An 18,519-nucleotide genomic window follows, 5' to 3' on the forward strand; every position below is an offset into this window, starting at 1 on the left:
AGGAGAGGGGGGAGACAGAAAGAGGGGGGACACCCCCCCACACCCCCCCCCACGCTCCCCCAGTCGCTGCGTTGTCACCTTCAGGTCCTCACCGTCGCGGCCACGGAGCCGCTGAACCTCCTCCGGTCCGTCCCACCGCGGCCCGCCGCGACGGATGAGGCCGGAGAAACGCTAGCTGGGGGGGGACACCCCGCGACCCCCCGTTTTTCTCCGCGGCCCGACGTCCCCGAGGGATTCGCCGTCGATTTTCAGAAGGTTTACGAATACCTGGCGCAGCTCTGCCGAGGCGCGAAGGGCCCCGCGCTCCCCCCGGGCGGTGAGTTGGGGTGTGTGTGTGTGGAGGGGATCCCCGATGTTTGGTGACGAGGGAGGCGTTTGGGAAGGTTTTTTGGGGTGCTCCTGATGCCGCATGTTTTGTGTCGTCCCCCCCCAGAATCGGCGGTGGTGCTGGCCCTGCTGAGCTCCCTCCCGCCGGAGCTGAGCGCCCTCGATCGCGTCGCCCTCCGCAGCCATTTCCGCGGGGTCTACGGCGCCCTGACGGCCCCCCGCTTCCCGGAAACGGATCCCCCCAGTACCCCCTCGCAGCCCGGTACCCCAGAATCTGGTTGGAGGGGGATCGGTCTTTGTCCCCTCAACCTTTTCCTGGTGCCGTTGAGGCTCCTGGGGCGAGCGGAAGCCTCTGGGGGAACGGGAACCCCCAGTCCCCGGGGTGGGACCCCCCGTCCCCGGGCGGGGGGGGAGGGTGGGGATTAAACATGTCGATTTTAGTCAAACTGGGAGTTTCTGGGGTTACTGGTGTGTGTGTTGGGGGGGGGGGAATCATCGATTTGGGGGATGCGTTCCGGAGCCCCCCCACGCTGGGAAGCTCCTGGCAGGGACTGGGTTTGATTGGGTGGCATCGGGATGGACTGGGAAGGGACTGGGAGGGTCTGAGAGGCACTGGGTGGGACTGGGAAGGGACTGGGAGGCACTGGGTTTGATTGGGTGGCACTGGGATGGACTGGAGGGCACTGGGTTGGAATGGGAGGCACTGGGAAAGGACTGGGAGGCACTGGGTCGGACTGGGAAGGGACTGGGAGGCATTAAGAGAGAACTGGGAGGAAGTAGGAGACACTGGGAAGGGAATGAGAGGTACTGGGATGGACTGGGAGGCACTGGGTTCGACTAGGGAGGGACTGGGTTGGACTGGGAAGGGGCTGGGAGGAACTGGGACACACTGGGAAGGGAATGACATGGACTGGGAGGCACTGGGAAGGAACTGGGATGCACTGGGAAGGGAATGAGATGCACTGGGTTGGACTGGGAGGCACTGGGATGGACTGGGAAGCATTAAGAGAGGACTGGGAGGAACTGGGACGCACTGGGAAGGGAATGAGATGCACTGGGAATGGTCTGGGAGACACTGGTTTGTACTGGGAGACACTGGTTCGTACTGGGAGGGCACACCCAGGCCAGCAAGAACCCCCTTTTCCTGGTAAAACCGGCCCGAACGACGCCGTGACCGGGGGGGGACCCACGGGACACGGACACGCAGGGAGCCCCCGGCACCGTCACCCCCTCCCCGGGGAACGGGGGGTGGGTTTGTTCCGCTTCCGGTTCACTTCCTGTTCCGGTTAGGCCAATTTCCGGGTTCGCTTAGTTGAATTTCCGCTTCCGGGTAGCTCAATTTCCGGTTCCGGATAGAGTAATTTCCGGTTCCCGATAGCGCAATTTCCGGTTCCGGTGAGCCTAGTTCCGCTTCCGGTACGGATATTCCCCCCCCCCCGCTATTCAATCGTGACCCAAAGCGCCTCGACCCGCCGGCGCCCCACCCACGTGACGGCACCGAAAGGCCACGCCCCTTCGGGCGCTGTCATGTGACCAGCGCCGCCCGCCAGGCGGGACGCAGGTTCCGGGGGCGCGCGCGGGGGGGGGGGGGGGGGGGGGGCCCTGGACACGCCCCTTCTTAAAGGGGCCGCGGCCGGAAATTGGGGGGGGGGAATTGGGGGGGGGGATGGGGGGTACAGGGGGATGGGGGGGGCTGAGGGGGTTGGGGGGGGCTGGGGGGGTTGGGGGGGCACAGGGGGGCTCAGGGTGCTGGGGGGCCTCGGGGGGTGCTGGGGGATTGGGGGGGGCTGAGGGTGCTGGGGGGGGGCCCGGGGGAGCTGAGGGGGTTGGGGGGGCTCAGGGGGGGTTCCGGGGGTGCTGGGGGGGCTCGGGGGGGGCTCAGGGTGCTGGGGGGGGCTCAGGGGGGGCTGAGGGGGTTGGGGGGGCTCAGGGGGGCTGAGGGTGCTGGGGGGGGCACGGGGGGGCTCAGGTGCCTGAGGGGCTCGTGGGGGGGGCAGGGGGGGTTCAGGGGGGTGCTGGGGGATTGAGGGTGCTGAGGGGGGCACGGGGGGGGGGCTGAGGGTGCTGGGGGGGGGACACGGGGGGGCTCAGGGTGCTGGGGGGGGCGGGGGGGGCTCGGGGGGTGCTGGGGGGGACACGGGGTGCTGGGGGGGCTCAGGGTGCTGGGGGGACACGGGGGGGCTCGGGGGGTGCTGGGGGATCAGGGGGGCTCAGGGTGCTGAGGGTGCTGGGGGGGGGGGCTGTGGGACAGGGCCCAGGGCAGTGGGGGGGGTGTTGGGGGGGGGGGGGCAGGTCTGAGGCCGGCAGCTTTGGGGTGTGCAGAACTCGGGGTGCAGAGAAGGGGGGGGGGTGTGCTCAGCACCCCGGGGGCCCCCCCTAAACACACCCCCACACCCCCCCCCCCCCCAGCCCGGCCATGCTCTCCCAGATCTTCATCCTCTCCTCCAAGGGCGACCGCCTCATCCACAAGGACTGTATCCTGCACCCCCCAAACTTTGGGGATTGGGGGGGGTGTCCCCAAAAACACACCCCCCCACCCACCCCCCCCACACCCCGAAATTTTCCTTAACACCCCCCCCCACCTCGCCAAGTCCGCGGGGAGACCCACGGCGCCGGCACGGACCTCGCCGACGTCTTCTACCGCCGCATCACCTCGCTGCTGGGGGACCAGGCGCCCGTCTTCATGGTTGGGGGGGGGGGGGGGGGGCGGGGAAGAAATTGGGGTCCCTGAGAAAGTTGGGGGGGTCCCAGCTTCCCCCCCCCCCCCCCCCCCAGGCACACGAGGGCCGCCACTTCGTCCACGTGCGACACGCGGGGCTTTATTTCGTGGCAACCGCCACGCCGGACGCGTCGCCGTTCGCTTTGGTGGAGTTTCTGAACAGGTAGAGGGGGTTGGGGGGGGGGGGTGGGGGGGTGACACCCCGGGGTGGGGGGCACCCCATCATTGTCACCCCCCCCACACACGCGTGCACACGCTTGTCGATGGCCGCCGGCGCAGGCTGGTGACGCTGCTGCGGGATTTTTGCGGGCCGCTGAGCGAGAAGAACGTGGGGCTGAACTTCGGGCTGGTCTACGAGCTGCTGGAGGAGATGGTGGTGGGGACACGGTGGGGGGGGGGACATGGGGGGACATGGGGGGGACATGGGGACACGGGGGGGGACATGGGGGGCTGGGGACATGGGGGGGACACGGGGGGACATGGGGGGACATGGGGACATGGGGGGGACATGGGGGGCTGGGGACACGGGGGGACATGGGGGGACATGGGGACATGGGGGGGACATGGGGGGGACATGGGGACATGGGGGGGACATGGGGGGCTGGGGACATGGGGGGGACATGGGGATATGGGGGGGACATGGGGGGCTGGGGACACGGGGGGACACAGGGGGGACATGGGGGGCTGGGGACATGGGGGGGACATGGGGGGCTGGGGATATGGGGGGAACATGGGGACATGGGGGGGACATGGGGGGACATGAGGGGGTGGGGATGGGGGGGGACGAGGGGGGACACACATGGGGGGCTGGGGACATGGGGGGGTCAGGATGGGGGACACGGGGGGGGACACACATGGGGGGGATTTGGGGGACACGTGGGGACACGGGGGGGCACGTGGGGAGGGTGGGGACACGGGGGGACACACATGGAGGGGTGGGGATGGGGGGGGACACGACGGGAGGACTCAGGACGGGGGGGGGACATGGGGGGGGGGCTGGGGACACCTTTAGACGGGTGACACCCCCCCCCCCCCGTGTCATGTGTCCCCCCCCCGTCCCGTGTCCCCCCCCCCCAGGACTACGGCTACATCCAGACGACGGCGCCCGAGGTCCTGCGTAACCTGGTGCACTCCGAGCCCGTGGCCACCAAACCCTTCAGCCTCCTCGACCTGGGCTCCATCGGGCTGGTGAGGACACGGGGGACACCCCCACCCCCACCCCCCCAACCCCAAAACCCACCTATCCCCCCCCCCCCAAAATATGGGGGTGTCCCCATTTCCCCCCCCCCCCCCCCCCCCAAAAAAAATCTCGTTGCAGTTCGGCGCCGAGACGCAGCAGAGCCGAGTGGCCCCCAGCTCCGCGGCCAGCCGCCCTGTGCTGCCACCCCGGGGCGGGGAACAGGTAGGGGGGACCCCCCCCCCCCGCCCCCCCCTTTAATATGTGTGTCCCCCCCACATTGTGTGTGTGGGGGGTCCCCCAAATTTTAACACCCCCCCACCCCCTTTGCTTTCCTCTGCCCGCAGAGCGCCAGGAACGAGATCTTCGTCGACGTGGTGGAGAGGCTGACGGTGGTCATCGCCGCTAACGTGAGCCCCCCGTTCCCCCCCCCCCCAGCCCCCCAAAAATCTCCAGCCCCCCCCAAAATCAACCTACACCCCCCCTCCCCCCCCCGCAGGGGACCCCCATGAAGGTGGACGTCCAGGGGGAAATCCGGCTCAAGTGCTACCTGCCCGGTTCCGTGGGTAAGGGGGGGTATTGGGGTGCTGGGGGGGGATATTGGGGTGCTGGGGGGGGATATTGGGGTGCTGGGGGGGGGAAATTGGGGTGCTGGAGGGGTCAGGGACAACCAGGCCCCCCCCCCCCCCCCCCCAGGGTGACACCCCCTCCCCGTCCTGTGCGGTCCCCAGAGCTGCGCATCGGGCTGACGGAGGAATTCTGCGTGGGCAAGTCGGAGCTACGGGGTGAGCACACACACCCCCCCCCCCCCCCCCCCCCCCAAAATAACCCCCCAAATTTGCCCCACCCCCCAAAATAAACACACCCCCCCCCCAAAATAACCCCCCCCCCCTTTTTTTTTTTCCTTTTACACCCCCCCAGGTTACGGCACGGCCGTCCGGGTGGACGAATGCGCCTTCCACAGCTCGGTCAAACTGGACGAATTCGAGAGCGGGCGGGTCCTGAAGGTCACCCCAAATCAGGGGGAGGTGAGAGACACCCCAACCCCGGGGGGGGGGGGGCTGCTGTGGGGTGTCCCCCACCCTTCCTGACCCCCCCATTTTTCTCTGGTCCCCCCCCAAAAAGCTGACGCTGATGCAGTACCAGCTGGCGGACGACATCCCGGCGCCGCTGCCCTTCCGCCTCTTCCCCAGCGTGGAGCAGGACCCCCCCGGGAGGTGGTGGGGGGGGGGGGCACCCCCATTCTGATCATCCCTGGGGGGGGTACCCCCATTCTGATCATCCCTTTTGGGGGGGGGCACCCCCATTCTGATCATCCCGGGGGGGGGTGTAACCCCATTTTGATCATCCTTTGGGGGGGGTACCCCCATTCTGATCATTGGGGGGGGTGTGTGTCACCTCCATTTTGATCATCCCTGGGGGGGGGGGGGGTACCCCCATTCTGCTCATCCCTGGGGGGGGGCACCCCCATTCTGATCATCCGGGGGGGGGGGGGGCACCCCCATTCTGATCATCCCTGGGGGGGGGTACCCCCATTCTGATCATCCCTTTGGGGGGGGGGCACCCCCATTTTGATCATCCCTGGGGGGGGGTACCCCCATTCTGATCATCCCTTTTGGGGGGGGGGGGTCACCCCCATTCTGATCATCCCTGGGAGGGTGCACCCCCAGTTTGATTTTCCCTGGGGGGGGGCACCCCATTGTGATTATCCTTGGGGGTGGGGGGACACCCCCCCATTCCGCTCATCCCTGTTTTGGGGGGGGGGACACAACACACGACACCCCCAATTCTGCCCCCCCCCCAATCCCTGTTTTCCCGCAGGCTCCGCTTGTACCTGAAGCTCCGCTGCGACCTGCCCCCCAAAAGGTGCTTCGGGGGGGGGGGGGGGGGGGCAAGGGGGGGGGGCACAGAGCCCTGACACCCCCCCCAAAATTCCACCACCCCAAAATTCCAGCCAAGCCCTCAACGTCCGCCTGCAGCTGCCCGTGCCCAAGGGGGTGAGCAGGTGGGTGCCAGCTTTTTTTTTTTGGGGGGTGTCTGGGGGTGGGTGGGGTGTTGGGGTGAGTAGCACCCCTTAATTGCCCCCCCCCCCCCCCCCCCAAAACCCCCAGCCTGGCGCAGGAGCTGAGCAGCCCGGAGCAGACGGCGGAATTGCAGCCCGGCACCAAATCCATCCGCTGGACCATCCCCCGCTGCCAGGGGGGGTCACAACTCTCCGCCCTCTTCAAGGTTTGGGGGGGTCCCCTGGGGGTGTCCCCCCAGTTTTGGGGTTTTAGCTTATGGGGGGGGGTCCCCATTGTGTGTGTGTCCCCCCCCCTTTTACAGCTGGAGGTACCGGGACTGAGCCGCGCTTCCCTGTTGGAGCTGGGGCCCGCGAACTTGACCTTCGAACTCCCGACGCGCACGTGTTCGGGTTTACACGTCCGATTCGTACGGTTGGCGGGATCGACCCCCGGCCCCCCGCAACGGTGGGTCCGCTACCTCACCCACAGCGATTCCTACGTCCTGCGACTCTGAGCTTCCCCCCCCCCACACCCCCCAAAAAAACCCCCAACAAACCGGGATCCCCCAAACCCCCCAATTTATCACCCCGCGATTTATTAACCCCTTGTGAGCCTCAGTTTACCGGTGCTGAGCAATGGCCGCATTCCCGCGGGAATCAGGCCCCGCCTCCCCCCCCAAATCAAGTTTGGTTTCGTGGTAACTATGGCAATAAAACCGGGAATCCGCACGCTGATTGGGTGGTGCTGTCAGTCACTCAGTGGGGAAGCCCCGCCCCCGGGGGGCTCTTAAAGGGGCAACGGCGATGAGTAAAGTGGGGCCCACTGGGGGGGGGGGTGTGTGTGCAGCTCTGCTCCCCATCCGCGGCGGTACAGGCGGCGACAGTCACACCCCGGGAGGATGGGGGGGGGGACACCACAACCCCCCCCCCCAAAAAATCCTCAACCAGCCCCCACAGGTGACACCCCAAAACCCACCTGGACACCCTAAAAAAAATGACACACCCCCCCCCCCCCGGCTACCGCGTCACACCAACCCTGGGGTTCCCCGTGGGGGCTGTAGGTCACAGCCGGTGGCCCTGGGGGGGGGTGTCAGTGTCCCCACGGGGGGGTTGTAGCCGCTGCGGGGGAGGGGGTGGTGGTGTCCATGGAGAGGTCAGGTCTGGTGGCGTCACAGTCGGTGTCACTGTCGGTGTCCCTGGGGGCGGTTACAGTCGGTGTCCCCAAGAGGGTGACGACTGTCGCACATGGGGTGGTCGGTGCCGGTGTCCCCGGGGGTGTCACAGTCGGTGTCCCCAGAGAGGGGACAATTGGTGTCCCCGGCACTGTCACCGTCAGCATCCCCAGGGGGGTGACAATCGGTGTCCCCGGGGGTGTCACAGCCGTTGTCCCCAAAGAGGTGACAGTCGGTGGCCATGGAGAGGCCGGTTCCGGTGTCCCCGGGGGGGTGACAGTCGGCGGACACGGTCCTGGTGTCCCCAGGGTTGTCCCAGCTGTCGTCCCCGGGGGGGTCCCACCCGTCGTCCCCGGGGGGTTCCGCTCCCCACCACCAGAGCTGCAGGCGATTGTCCCCGCCGGGGGGTGGCCCGTCCTCGCCCGTCCCCTCCTCGTCACTGTCCCACGGCGCCGGGAACAGCCGCTGCCCCGAGGCGGTGGCCAACAACGGGAGCCCGGGGTGTAGGCTGGGGGGGGACGGGACACACACGGACAACGATGACACCAACAACGGGCGGCTGGGTGACACCCCACCCCCACCCAACGGCACCCTGGGGACACGGGTGGGGGTGGGGTGGGGGTGGGCGTTACCTGGTGCCGTTGACGCAGTCGCGGAGGGCGCGGAAGCGCAGGTGGGGGGTCAGCAGCGGGGGGTCCCCCGGTACCGGGGGGGTCAGGGTGTCCCAGACGGTGACGAAACCGTCGGTGTCACCGCTCACCAGGAACCGCCCTGTCCTGGGGGGGGGGTGGGGGTGGGGGGTGTGTGTGTCACCGGGAGAGCCCGGCAGCCCCTCCCCCACCCCCACCCCCACCCCAAAAGGGGTCACTCACGGGTCAAGGTCAAAGGTCACGCGCTGGTTGGTGCCCACGCGCCGCTCCAGGCCCAGCAGGGGGCGCTCGGGGCTGCGCAGGTCCCAGCACAGGATGTGACGGTCCTGCAGGGGGCGGGGCCACTGGAGGACACGCCCCCTCCAGCCCGCCAAGCCCCGCCCACACCCGCCCCGTCAAGCCCCTCCCCTGCCCCAAGGCCCCGCCCACCATTCCCGTGACCACGCCCCAACCCTCAGGCCACGCCCACTGAGAGGGATGAAACCACACCCCCCCTCAGCCCCCCTAAGCCCCGCCCACCGCCTGGTGGCCACGCCCAATCCACAAGGCCACGCCCCCTTTCTGTAGGCCCCGCCCACCTTGCGCCCCCCCGCGTAGAGGCGGTTCCCGTCGGGGCTGAAGCGGAGGTGGGTGGGGGCGGCGGGGAGGCGGGGCCAGAGCGCCAAGGCCCCGCCCCCTTCCAGGGGGTACAGCCCCAGGCTCCGCCCATAGGAGCCGCAGGCGAACACCGGTTGGGTGGGGCTGAAGGCCAGGCAGCCAATCAGGCCCGGCTGGCCCTGCCCACCTTCTGCAGGGAGGGGAAGAGGGCGTGGCATCAGGCCACGCCCCTCAGGCCACACCACGCCCCTTTACCCTCAAGCTCCGCCTCCCACTGACCACACTCCTTTAGCCCCACCCCCTTTAGCCCCGCCCCTTCAGACCCAAGCCCCACCTTTAGCCCCGCCCCCTTAGCCCCACCCCCTTAGCCCCGCCCCTTCTCCACTCCCACCACCCACCTCATCCCACAGGCCACCCCCGAAGCCCCGCCCCCTCCCAGGCCACGCCCCCTCCCAGTCTCCACCCAATCCCTGCCTCTCCCAGACCACGCCCCTTTTCAGACCCAGACCACGCCCCTTTCCAGGCCACTCCCACCTCCCAGGCCCCAACCATCCCAGACCCTTCCCCCTTTAGGCCCCGCCCCATTAGGCCCCGCCCCCTCAGACCAAGCCACACCCCTTTACCCCACCCTCCTTTAGCCCCGCCCCTTCTCCCACCACCCACCTCATCCCACAGCCCCCCAAAGCCCCGCCCCCTCCCAGGCCACACCCCCTTTCAGACCCAGGCCACGCCCCCTCCCCAAACCCCAGCCATCCCAGACCCTTCCCCCTCTAGGCCCCTCCCCCTTTAAGCTCCGCCCCTCAGGCCCCACCCCCTTTATGCCCCACCCCCTTAGGCCCCACCCCTTTAGGCCCTTCCCCCTTTGGCTCCACCCCTTTAGCCCCCGCCCCATCACCCCCTGCCCCAGGCCCCACCCCTCCAGCCCCCACCTCCATGCCCCGCCCCCTTTAGGCCCCGCCCCCTCATGCCCTGCCCCCTTTAGGTCCCACCCCTTTAGGCCCCATCCTCTCAGGCCCTGCCCCTCTAGGCCCCGCCCTCTCTAGGCCCCGCCCCTCCAGACCCCACCCCCTCCAGGCCCCACCCCCAGACCCCACCCCTCCAAGCCACACCCCCTTTAGGCCCCGCCCTCTCTAGGCCCCACCCCTTTAGGCTCCACCCCATCAGCCCCTGCCCCTCCAGCCCCTACCTCCATGCCCCGCCCCCTTTGGCCCCGCCCCAGGCCCCACCCCATTTAGGCCCCACCCCATTTAGGCCCCGCCCCTCCAGACCCCACCCCCAGGCCCCACCCCTCCAAGCCACACCCCCTTTAGGCCCCGCCCTCTCTAGGCCCCACCCCTTTAGGCTCCACCCCATCAGCCCCACCCCCCTCAGGCCCCGCCCCCATGCCCCGCTCCCTCATGCCCCACCCCCTCGAGGCCCCATCCCCTTTAGGCCCCACCCCCAGGCCCCGCCCCTCCAAGCCACACCCCCTTTAGGCCCCGCCCTCTCTAGGCCCCACCCCTTTAGGCCCCACCCCATCAGCCCCTGCCTCCCATGCCCTGCCCCATTTAGGCCCCACCCCCTCAGGCCCCACCCAGGCCCCGCCCCATTTAGGCCCCGCCCCCTCTAGGCCCCGCCCCCTCAGGCCCCGCCCCCCAGGCCCCGCCCCTCCAAGCCACACCCCCTTTAGGGCCCACCCTCTCTAGGCCCCACCCCTTTAGGCCCCACCCCATCAGCCCCTGCCTCCCATGCCCCACCCCCTCAGGCCCCGCCCCTCAGGCCCCGCCCAGGCCCCGCCCCCTTTAGGCCCCGCCCCCTCATGCCCCGCCCCCTCAGGCCCCGCCCCCAGGCCCCGCCCTCACGCCGCAGGCCCCTCTCCTGGCAGTGCCGCCCGGGGCGCTGGGTGGGGAAGAGCCGGACGGCGCCGTCGAAGCCCCCCAGGAGCCGGGAACCGTCGGGGGCGAAAGCCAGCGAGTGGGGGGCCACCAGCTCCTCCTGCGCCACCCCGTCACATGGCCACAGACCCCCCCCCACACCCCGAGACCGGGGGGTGTCCCCCATCATCCCCCCCCCCCCCCCGGACTCCTGGGTCCCCCCCGTGTGTGTGTGTCCATGTCGGGGTGTCCCCCCCCCAATGTCGGGGTCCCCCCATGTCCCCCCACTCAATGCCCAGGTCTCCCTGTGTCCCCCCCGATGTCAGGGTCCCCTCCACCGCCCTGATGTCGGGGTCCCCCCCGTGCCCCCCCCCGATGTCGGGGCCCCCGCCCAATGTCGGGGTGCCCCCCCCGATGTTGGGGTCCCCCCCAATGTCGGGGTCCCCCCTGTGCCCCCCCCGATGTCAGGGTCCCCCCGTGCCCCCCCAATGTCAAGGTCCCCTCCACCCCCCCCGATGTCGGGGTCCCCCCCCCCCAATGTCGGGGTCCCCCCCCCCAATGTCGGGGTCCCCCCCTAATGTCGGGGTCCCCCCCCCCGATGTCAGGGTCCCCTCCACCCCCCCAATGTCAGGGTCCCCCCCCCAATGTCGGGGTCCCCCCCCCCGATGTCGGGGTGCCCCCCCCGATGTCGGGGTCCCCCCCCAATGTCGGGGTCCCCCCCCGATGTCGGGGTCCCCCCTGTGCCCCCCCGATGTCGGGGTCCCCCCCCCAGTGTCGGGGTCCCCCCCCAGTGTCGGGGTCCCCCCCCCAGTGTCGGGGTCCCCCCCCAGTGTCGGGGTCCCCCCCCGATGTCGGGGTGCCCCCACCAGGTGGCTGTAGGCGCGGAAGGAGCCCCGCAGGGTCCCGTCGAAGGCGTCCCAGAGGTGCACGGGGTTGTCCCGGCTGCTGGATGCCACCCTGCCCAGTACAGACCAGTAGGAACCAGTAACGCCCAGTGACGCCCCCCCCCCCCCCGCCAGGGACCTCCCACTACGGCCCCAGGCTCTCCCAGTTCCTCCCAGTGACTCCTCTGCAACCGCCCCAGTGTCTCCCAGTAACACCCAGTGCCTCCCAGTAACACCCAGTGTCTCCCAGTCCCCTTCCAGCCCCCTCCCAGTGCCCCTCAGTCCCCCTCCCAGTGCCCCCAGTTCCCCTCCCAGTCCCTCCCAGTGCCCCTCCCAGTGTCCCCAGTTCCCCTCCCAGTGCCCCCAGTCCCCTCCCAGTCCCTCCCAGTATGTCCAGCCCCCCTCCCAGTCCCTCCCAGTGCCCCCAGCCCCACTCCCAGTCCAACCCAGTGCCTCCCAGTGCCCCTCCCAGTGTCCCCAGTTCCCCTCCCAGTGCCCCCAGTCCCCTCCCAGTCCCTCCCGGTATGCCCAGCCCCCCTCCCAGTCCAACCCAGTGCCTCCCAGTGCCCCTCCCAGTGTCCCCAGTTCCCCTCCCAGTGCCCCCAGTCCCCTCCCAGTCCCTCCCGGTATGCCCAGCCCCCCTCCCAGTCCAACCCAGTGCCTCCCAGTGCCCCTCCCAGTGTCCCCAGTTCCCCTCCCAGTGCCCCCAGTCCCCTCCCAGTCCCTCCCAGTATGCCCAGCCCCCCTCCCAGTCCCTCCCAGTGCCCCTCCCAGTCCCTCCCAGTGCTCCCAGTTTGCTCACAGGCAGGTGTGGGGCTGGGTCGAGTCCATCAGGGGGAACCAGGCGAAGTCGTAGACGGTGTCGCCCTCCGGCACCCGCAGCGCCGGCGCCTGCACCCACACACCTGGGTCCCCTCCCCCGCCACGGGTGCCCCACAGCGACCCCCCACCCACCCCCCAGTACCCCAAAATGCCCCATAGGAGCCCCAGAGCGACCCCCAAGGGACCCATAGGTGCCCCACAGCGACCCCCAAATCCCCTGGGAACCCCGTACCCCCTCCCCAGCTGCCCTATAGGTGCCCCATAGCCCCCCCCAAATCCCCAGGGAGCCCCATAGCGACCCCCAAGTGACCCATAGGTGCCCCACAGTGACCCCCAGCCCCCTATAATGCCCCATAGTGACCCCAAGTGACCCATAGGTGCCCCCCAGCCTCCCCCAGCCCCCTATAATGCCCCATAGAGACCCCCAAGTGACCCATAGGTGCCCCACAGCCCCCCCAGCAGCCCCATAGTGACCCCCAGCCCCCCTATAATGCCCCATAGCGACCCCCCCAGCCCCTCCCAAACATCCCTGGGGAGCCCCATAGCGACACCCCCCCCCCCCCCTCCCCGTCACCCACCAGCTGGGGGAGGGGCGGCCCCAGGGGGGGTCCCGGGGTGGGGGAGGGGAGGTCGAAGATCCGCAGGGTGTTGTCATCGCTGCACGTCAGGACGCAGGAACCATCGGGGGCCCTGGGGGGGGGGGGGGGGTTACACCCCGAATGTGGGGGGGGCGTGGCCAGGTACGACCCCTCCCCCCCGATGAGGAGGGGCTGGTGGGGTGGGGGAGGGGCTGGGGTGGGTGGGGGAGGGGCCTGGGAGTGGGGGAGGGGCTGGGGGGTGGGGGAGGGGCTGGGGGGTGGGGGAGGGGCTGGAGGGGGTGGGGAGGGGCTGGGGGGGTGGGGGAGGGGCTGGGGGTGGGGGAGGGGTTTTGGGGTGGGGGAGGGGTTTGGGGGTGGGGGAGGGGCTGGGGGTGGGGGAGGGGCTGTGGGTGGGGGAGGGGCTGTGGGTGGGGGAGGGGCTGTGGGTGGGGGAGGGGCTGTGGGTGGGGGAGGGGCTGTGGGTGGGGGAGGGGCTGGAGGGGGAGGGGGAGGGGCTGGAGGGGGAGGGGAGGGGCTGGGGAGGTGGGGGAGGGGCTGGGGTGGGTGGGGGAGGGGCGGGGTGGGTGGGGGAGGGGCCTGGGAGTGGGGGAGGGGCTGAGGTGGGTGGGGGAGGGGCTGGGGGGGTGGGGGAGGGGTCTCTCACCATTTGCAGCCCCGGAGAAAATTGTGGGGCCGGTGGGCGAATTCATCCCGCGCCCCCCAAACCGGCCGGGGGGGGCGGCCCAGCTCGTAGGGGGGGAACCTGGGGGGGGAGGGGAGGGGAGGGGAGGGGAGGGGTGTCACCCCACCCCCCCCCACCTTCTCCTCCCCTCCCCCCCCCATCCCCCATCCGCTCGCTCACTCCAAAGCATCCGGCTCCTCCGCGTCGTGGGTGGTCCCGAGGGGGGGAGGGGCCCCCTGGGGAGCTGTGGGGGGAGGGGAGGGGGGGAGGGGTGTGTCAGCACCCCGGGGAATCCGGCCCCTCCCCCCCCCCCGTGTCCCCCCCTCCCCCCACTCCGCACCTTCCACCATGGGCGCCGCCATGACACCTCTTGGCCCCGCCCCCTTTTGGCCCGGCCTGCACCGCGCGGGGGGCGGGGCTTGAGGAAGGGGGTGGGCGGGGTTAGTGGTGGCCCCGCCCATGGCGGGCGAGTTTCCCGCCATGGGGGGGGGGGGGACCCTGGGGACGGGGGGGGGGGTCACTGGGGACACTGGGGACATTGGGGGGGTCACTGAGGGATGGGGGGACACTGGGGGGGTCACTGGGGGGGTCACTGGGGACACTGGGGGGGGTCATGGGGGGACCCTGGTGACATGGGGGGGTCACTGGGGACATTGGGGGGGTCACTGGGGACACTGGGGGGAGTAATGGGGGGACCCTGGTGACATGGGGGGGGTCACTGGGGACATTGGGGGGGTCATGGGGGACCCTGGGGACATTGGGGGGGTCACTGAGGGATGGGGGGACATGGGGGGGATATTGGGGGACACGGGGGGGGTCATGGGGGGACAGCGGGGGATGTGGGGGGGACACTGGGGGGAGTAATGGGGGGACCCTGGTGACATGGGGGGGGACACTGGGGGGGACAGTGGGGACACTGGGGGAGTCATGGGGGACCCTGGGGACATTGGGGGGGTCATTGAGGGATGGGGGGACATGGGGGGATATTGGGGGACACGGGGGGGGTCATGGGGGGACAGTGGGGGATGTGGGGGGGGACACTGGGGGGGGTCACTGGGGGCACTGGGGGGGGTAATGGGGGGACCCTGGTGACATGGGGGGGTCATTGAGGGATGGGGGGGGATATTGGGGGACACTGGGGGGGGTCGTGGGGGGACAGTGGGGGATCTAGGGGGGGACACTGGGGGGTCATGGGGGGGGACCCAGGGGGACATGGGGGGGGATGTGGGGACACAGGGGCGGGGGGGGACACGGCCACGGCACTGGGGACATTGGGGGACACGGGGGGGGGGGGGGGGGGTCGGGTCACCCCGTGACTCCCGGGGCTGACATTTGGGGGTGTCGTGTGTGTCCGTGTCCCCCCCCCCCGCCCCGTCCCGTGTCCCCGGGTCTGACCCACCCGCGCGGGGCTCCCCCCGCACCCCGGTAGCGTGGCCGAGCGGTCTAAGGCGCTGGATTTAGGCTCCAGTCCCCGCGGGGTCGTGGGTTCGAATCCCACCGCTGCCAGCTGGGATTCCCCCTCCCCTCCCCCCCCCCCTTTTTCCATCCCCCCCCCCAGCACCCATGGGTGCCCCGCGAGGGTGTGACGGGGCGAAGTGGGGTTTTTTTTTTTACACCACCCCCCCCCCCCAGCACCCATGGGTGCCCCGCGAGGGTGGGTGTGGGCAGGTGGGGTTGGGTTTTTTTTGGGGGGGGGGGGGTGCTCGGAAAGCTGGGTTCACTATGGGGGGGGGGGATGGGATTAGCCGGATGTTTGGGTTCGCTATGAGGGGGATGGGGACCCCCCCCCCCCCCCCCCAAAAACCACACACGGAGCCGGAGCTGAAAATCGGTAAAATTTTTATTTTTTCCCCCCAAAAAAACCCCGCAATTCCAGCCGGTTCCCCTCCCCCCCCCGAGTACATCAAAACACCAAAATAAGGCGGGGGGGGAGGGGCAAAGGATACCCCACCCCCCCAAATCTCCCACCAGGGAGTGCCCCACCCCCCACCCCAATGACCCCCCCCCTTGTCCCCCCCCCCCGTCATTAACTAACGACCCCCCCATAAATTACACCCCACCCGGGGACACCGTCACCTTCAGGGGGGTGACGGTGTCCCCCGACACCCCAAAAGAAGGGAGTCCTCACCTGCCTGCCCCTCCCCACCCCAATTTAGGGGTCACCCCCCCCTCAATTTAGGGGGCACCCCCTAATTTAGGAGTCACCCCACAACTTAGGAGTTACCCCCAAACTTCAGGGGGTTACCCCCAAACTTCAGGGTCACTCCACTCCCCACCCACCCCGGATTTAGGAATCACCCCCCCACAATTCATGGGTCACCCCCCCAACTTGTGGGTCAGCCCCCTACAACTTGAGAGGGGTGACACTCGGGGGTCACCCCCACAACCTGTGGGGGTTTTGGGGGGGGGGGTGTCCCTTTGCTCAGTTGTCCTCGTCGCTGTCGTCGGGGCTGATGGCCGGGCTGGTGAGGCTGTAGGTGGGTGACGTGGGGCTGTAGCCGGGTGACGTGGGGCTGTAGGTGGAGCCCTTGGGGCTGGTGGGGCTGTAGGTGGGGGAGGTGGGGCTGTACTTGGGGCTGGTGGGGCTGTAGGTGGGCGAGGTGGGGCTGTACTTGGGGCTGGTGGGGGTGTAGACGGGGGAGGTGGGGCTGTAGGTGGGGGAGGTGGGGCTGTATTTGGGGGTTGTGGGGCTGTAGGTGGGGGAGGTGGGGCTGTACTTGGGGCTGGTGGGGCTGTACTTGGGGGAGGTGGGGCTGTACTTGGGGCTGGTGGGGGTGTATTCGGGGGAGCTGGGGCTGTAGCTGGGGCTGGTCGGGGTGTACTTGGGGGAGGTCGGGCTGTAGCTGGGGCTGCTGGGGCTGTAACTGGGGCTGCTGGGGGTGTAGGTGGGCGACTGAGGGGTGTAGCGGGGGCTGGAGGGGGAGTAACTGGGGGAAGTGGGGCTGTAACTGGGAGAGGTGGGGCTGTAACTGGGGGAGGTGGGGCTGTAGTTGGGGGAGGTCGGGGTGTAGTTGGGGCTGGTAGGGCTGTAACTGGGAGAAGTGGGGCTGTAACTGGGAGAAGTTGGGGTGTAGTTGGGGCTGGTGGGGCTGTAGTTGGGGCTGGTGGGGCTGTAACTGGGAGATGTGGGGCTGTAGCTGGGGGAAGTCGGGCTGTAACTGGGAGAAGTCGGGCTGTAGCTGGGGGAAGTCGGGCTGTAACTGGGAGAAGTTGGGCTGTAGCTGGGAGAGGTCGGGCTGTAGCTGGGCGAAGTGGGGCTGTAGCTGGGGGAAGTCGGGCTGTAGCTGGGAGAAGTCGGGCTGTAGCTGGGGGAAGTCGGGCTGTAACTGGGAGAAGTCGGGCTGTAACTGGGAGAGGTCGGGCTGTAGCTGGGAGAGGTCGGGCTGTAACTGGGCGATGTCGGGCTGTAGCTGGGGGAAGTCGGGCTGTAGTTGGGCGATGTCGGACTGTAGCTGGGCGACGTCGGGCTGTAACTGGGTGATGTCGGGCTGTAGCTGGGGCTCTGCGGGGTGTAGCCCCCGGGTGAGCGCGGCTCGTAGGCGGGTGACGTTGGGCTGTAGCTGGGAGACATGGCACCACCTGCGAGGGTACACAAGAGAGTGACAATGAGTCCCTAGACAGGTGTTGTAGGGGCTCTGTGGGGTGTTGTAGGGGTGATGTGGGGTATTTGGGGGTCTGTGGGGTGTTAAAGGGTGTTTTGAGGGTGTTGTAAAGCGCTGTGGATGTGCTGTAGGGGTGTTTTGGGGCACTGTAGGGAGTTGCAGGTGTGTTGTGGGGTGTTCGGGGGCATTATAAGGTGTTTGGGGTGTGTTGGAGATGTTTCATGGTGCTGCAGAGGTGTTGTGAGGGTGTTGGGGTGTTTTAGGGTGTTGTGAGGACACTGGTGGGGTTGGGGGTACTGGGAGGGGAGTCGGGGGGATGTTTCAGGGCACTGTGGAGGCGTTCGGGGTGTTGCAGTATGTTGTTGAGGTGATTTGGGGCATTGTGGGGAGCTGGAGGGGTGTTGTAGGGACAGTGTGGGGGTGTTGGGGGCGGTGTATGATGTCGGGGCATCGTAAGGTGGCGCGGGGACGTTTCAGGGTGTTGTGGGGAACATTGCGGTGTTGGTGGGGTGTTGTAAGGTGTCGTGGGGATGGTTCGGTGCTGTGGAGGTGTTGGGGGGTGTTGTCTGGGTGTTTTGAGGGGACAGTCACGGTGTTGGGGCACTGTAAGGTGGCGTGGGAGCAGTCGGGGGTGTTACGTTGTAGCACGTTGTTGGGGGGGGTGTTATTGGGGCGTTTTCGGGTGTTGTGGGGGCGTTTTGGGGCGTTGTAAGGCGCCGCAGGGGCATCGTGGGCATTTCGGGGCGCCACGACCATCCGGGAGGCGTTGTGGGGGTGTTGCGGCCATTTGGGGGTGTCGCGGGGCGCTGTACTCACCGGGGGAGGGGATGTAGGGGCTGGAGGGGCCGGGGGAACCGGGGGAGCCGGGGGTAGGGGACCAGGCGGGGGAGTAGCCGGGGCTGAAGCCGCTGGCGTCCGAGGCGGCGCTGGGGGAGAAGCCGGCGCCCCCCGGGGTCATGCCGCTGCCTGGGGGGGGGGCAAAAACAGGGGGGGGTCAGGGACCCCAACAGCCCCAGGGACCCCCAACAACCCCCCAAATCTGAGCCAGGGAACCCCAAAGCTGAGCCAGGGACCCCCAACAACCCCCCAAATCTGAGCCAGGGAACCCCAAAGCTGAGCCAGGGACCCCCAACAACCCCCCCAAATCTGAGCCAGGGACCCCCAACAACCCCCCAAATCTGAGCCAGGGACCCCAAAGCTGAGCCAGGGAACCCCAATAACCCCCCAAAATCTGAGCCAGGGACCCCAAAGCTGAGCCAGGGACCCCCAACAACCCCCCCAAATCTGAGCCAGGGACCCCAAAGCTGAGCCAGGGACCCCCAACTTGCCCATAGTCTGCCTCAAGACCCCCCCCAATAGCTCCCCAAAACTGCCCCAGGGACCCCCAAGAGCCCCCCAAATCTGACCCAGGGACCCTTCCATTTGGCCCCAGAACCCCAAATCTACCCTGGGGA

The 18,519-nt window shown here is 69.0% G+C and overlaps 4 protein-coding genes and 1 non-coding gene across 6 annotated transcripts in view; 3 read left to right on the forward strand and 2 right to left on the reverse strand.

Moving 5' to 3' along the window:
- Nucleotides 1-63: 63 nt before the first annotated feature.
- On the forward strand, nt 64-1,705 carry SNAPC2 (small nuclear RNA activating complex polypeptide 2; the record flags this gene model as incomplete). The annotated part of the gene is made up of 3 exons (XM_075741587.1): nt 64-316; nt 434-742; nt 1,662-1,705. Coding segments are annotated over 3 exons (606 nt in total), but the record flags the coding sequence as incomplete, so codon positions are not given.
- Nucleotides 1,706-2,733: 1,028 nt separating this feature from the next.
- The window catches only part of AP4M1 (adaptor related protein complex 4 subunit mu 1), a 44,932-nt gene continuing 29,146 nt past the window's right edge, over nt 2,734-18,519 (forward strand). The window contains exons 1-15 of one of the 2 annotated variants that reach the window (XM_075741583.1): nt 2,734-2,801; nt 2,919-3,013; nt 3,103-3,209; nt 3,326-3,422; nt 4,124-4,234; nt 4,365-4,448; nt 4,571-4,633; nt 4,723-4,789; nt 4,955-5,008; nt 5,145-5,251; nt 5,349-5,440; nt 6,045-6,089; nt 6,178-6,228; nt 6,335-6,452; nt 6,549-6,941. In XM_075741583.1, coding sequence (XP_075597698.1) covers nt 2,744-2,801; nt 2,919-3,013; nt 3,103-3,209; nt 3,326-3,422; nt 4,124-4,234; nt 4,365-4,448; nt 4,571-4,633; nt 4,723-4,789; nt 4,955-5,008; nt 5,145-5,251; nt 5,349-5,440; nt 6,045-6,089; nt 6,178-6,228; nt 6,335-6,452; nt 6,549-6,740 — 1,341 coding nt within the window. In that variant the 5' untranslated portion in view covers nt 2,734-2,743 and the 3' untranslated portion in view covers nt 6,741-6,941. Of the gene's footprint in view, nt 2,802-2,918; nt 3,014-3,102; nt 3,210-3,325; nt 3,423-4,123; nt 4,235-4,364; nt 4,449-4,570; nt 4,634-4,722; nt 4,790-4,954; nt 5,009-5,144; nt 5,252-5,348; nt 5,441-6,044; nt 6,090-6,177; nt 6,229-6,334; nt 6,453-6,548; nt 6,942-18,519 lie in introns of those variants that run through there. The other variant, XM_075741584.1, reaches the window with a different exon arrangement.
- On the reverse strand, nt 6,956-13,874 carry WRAP53 (WD repeat containing antisense to TP53). The gene is made up of 12 exons (XM_075741582.1): nt 13,804-13,874; nt 13,644-13,707; nt 13,446-13,544; nt 12,782-12,893; nt 12,184-12,272; nt 11,364-11,454; nt 10,486-10,618; nt 8,626-8,834; nt 8,270-8,373; nt 8,030-8,173; nt 7,141-7,905; nt 6,956-7,048 (listed from the first exon to the last, which is right to left on the reverse strand). The coding sequence occupies exons 1-11, from the start codon at nt 13,823-13,825 to the stop codon at nt 7,407-7,409; spliced, it is 1,566 nt and encodes a 521-aa protein (XP_075597697.1). The 5' UTR covers nt 13,826-13,874; the 3' UTR covers nt 6,956-7,048; nt 7,141-7,406.
- TRNAL-UAG (transfer RNA leucine (anticodon UAG)) lies at nt 14,888-14,969 on the forward strand. The gene has a single exon. It is a non-coding gene; the product is annotated as a tRNA-Leu (tRNA).
- POLR2A (RNA polymerase II subunit A) overlaps nt 15,886-18,519 on the reverse strand; it is a 29,916-nt gene continuing 27,282 nt past the window's right edge. Inside the window, exons 28-29 of the mRNA XM_075741581.1 lie at nt 17,882-18,031; nt 15,886-17,042 (exon numbers count right to left, since the gene is read on the reverse strand). Coding sequence (XP_075597696.1) covers nt 15,886-17,042; nt 17,882-18,031 — 1,307 coding nt within the window. The remainder of the gene's footprint in view (nt 17,043-17,881; nt 18,032-18,519) is intronic.

Source organism: Balearica regulorum, unplaced genomic scaffold, assembly GCF_011004875.1.
Source record: "Balearica regulorum gibbericeps isolate bBalReg1 unplaced genomic scaffold, bBalReg1.pri scaffold_86_arrow_ctg1, whole genome shotgun sequence".
Lineage (NCBI taxonomy): Eukaryota > Metazoa > Chordata > Aves > Gruiformes > Gruidae > Balearica > Balearica regulorum.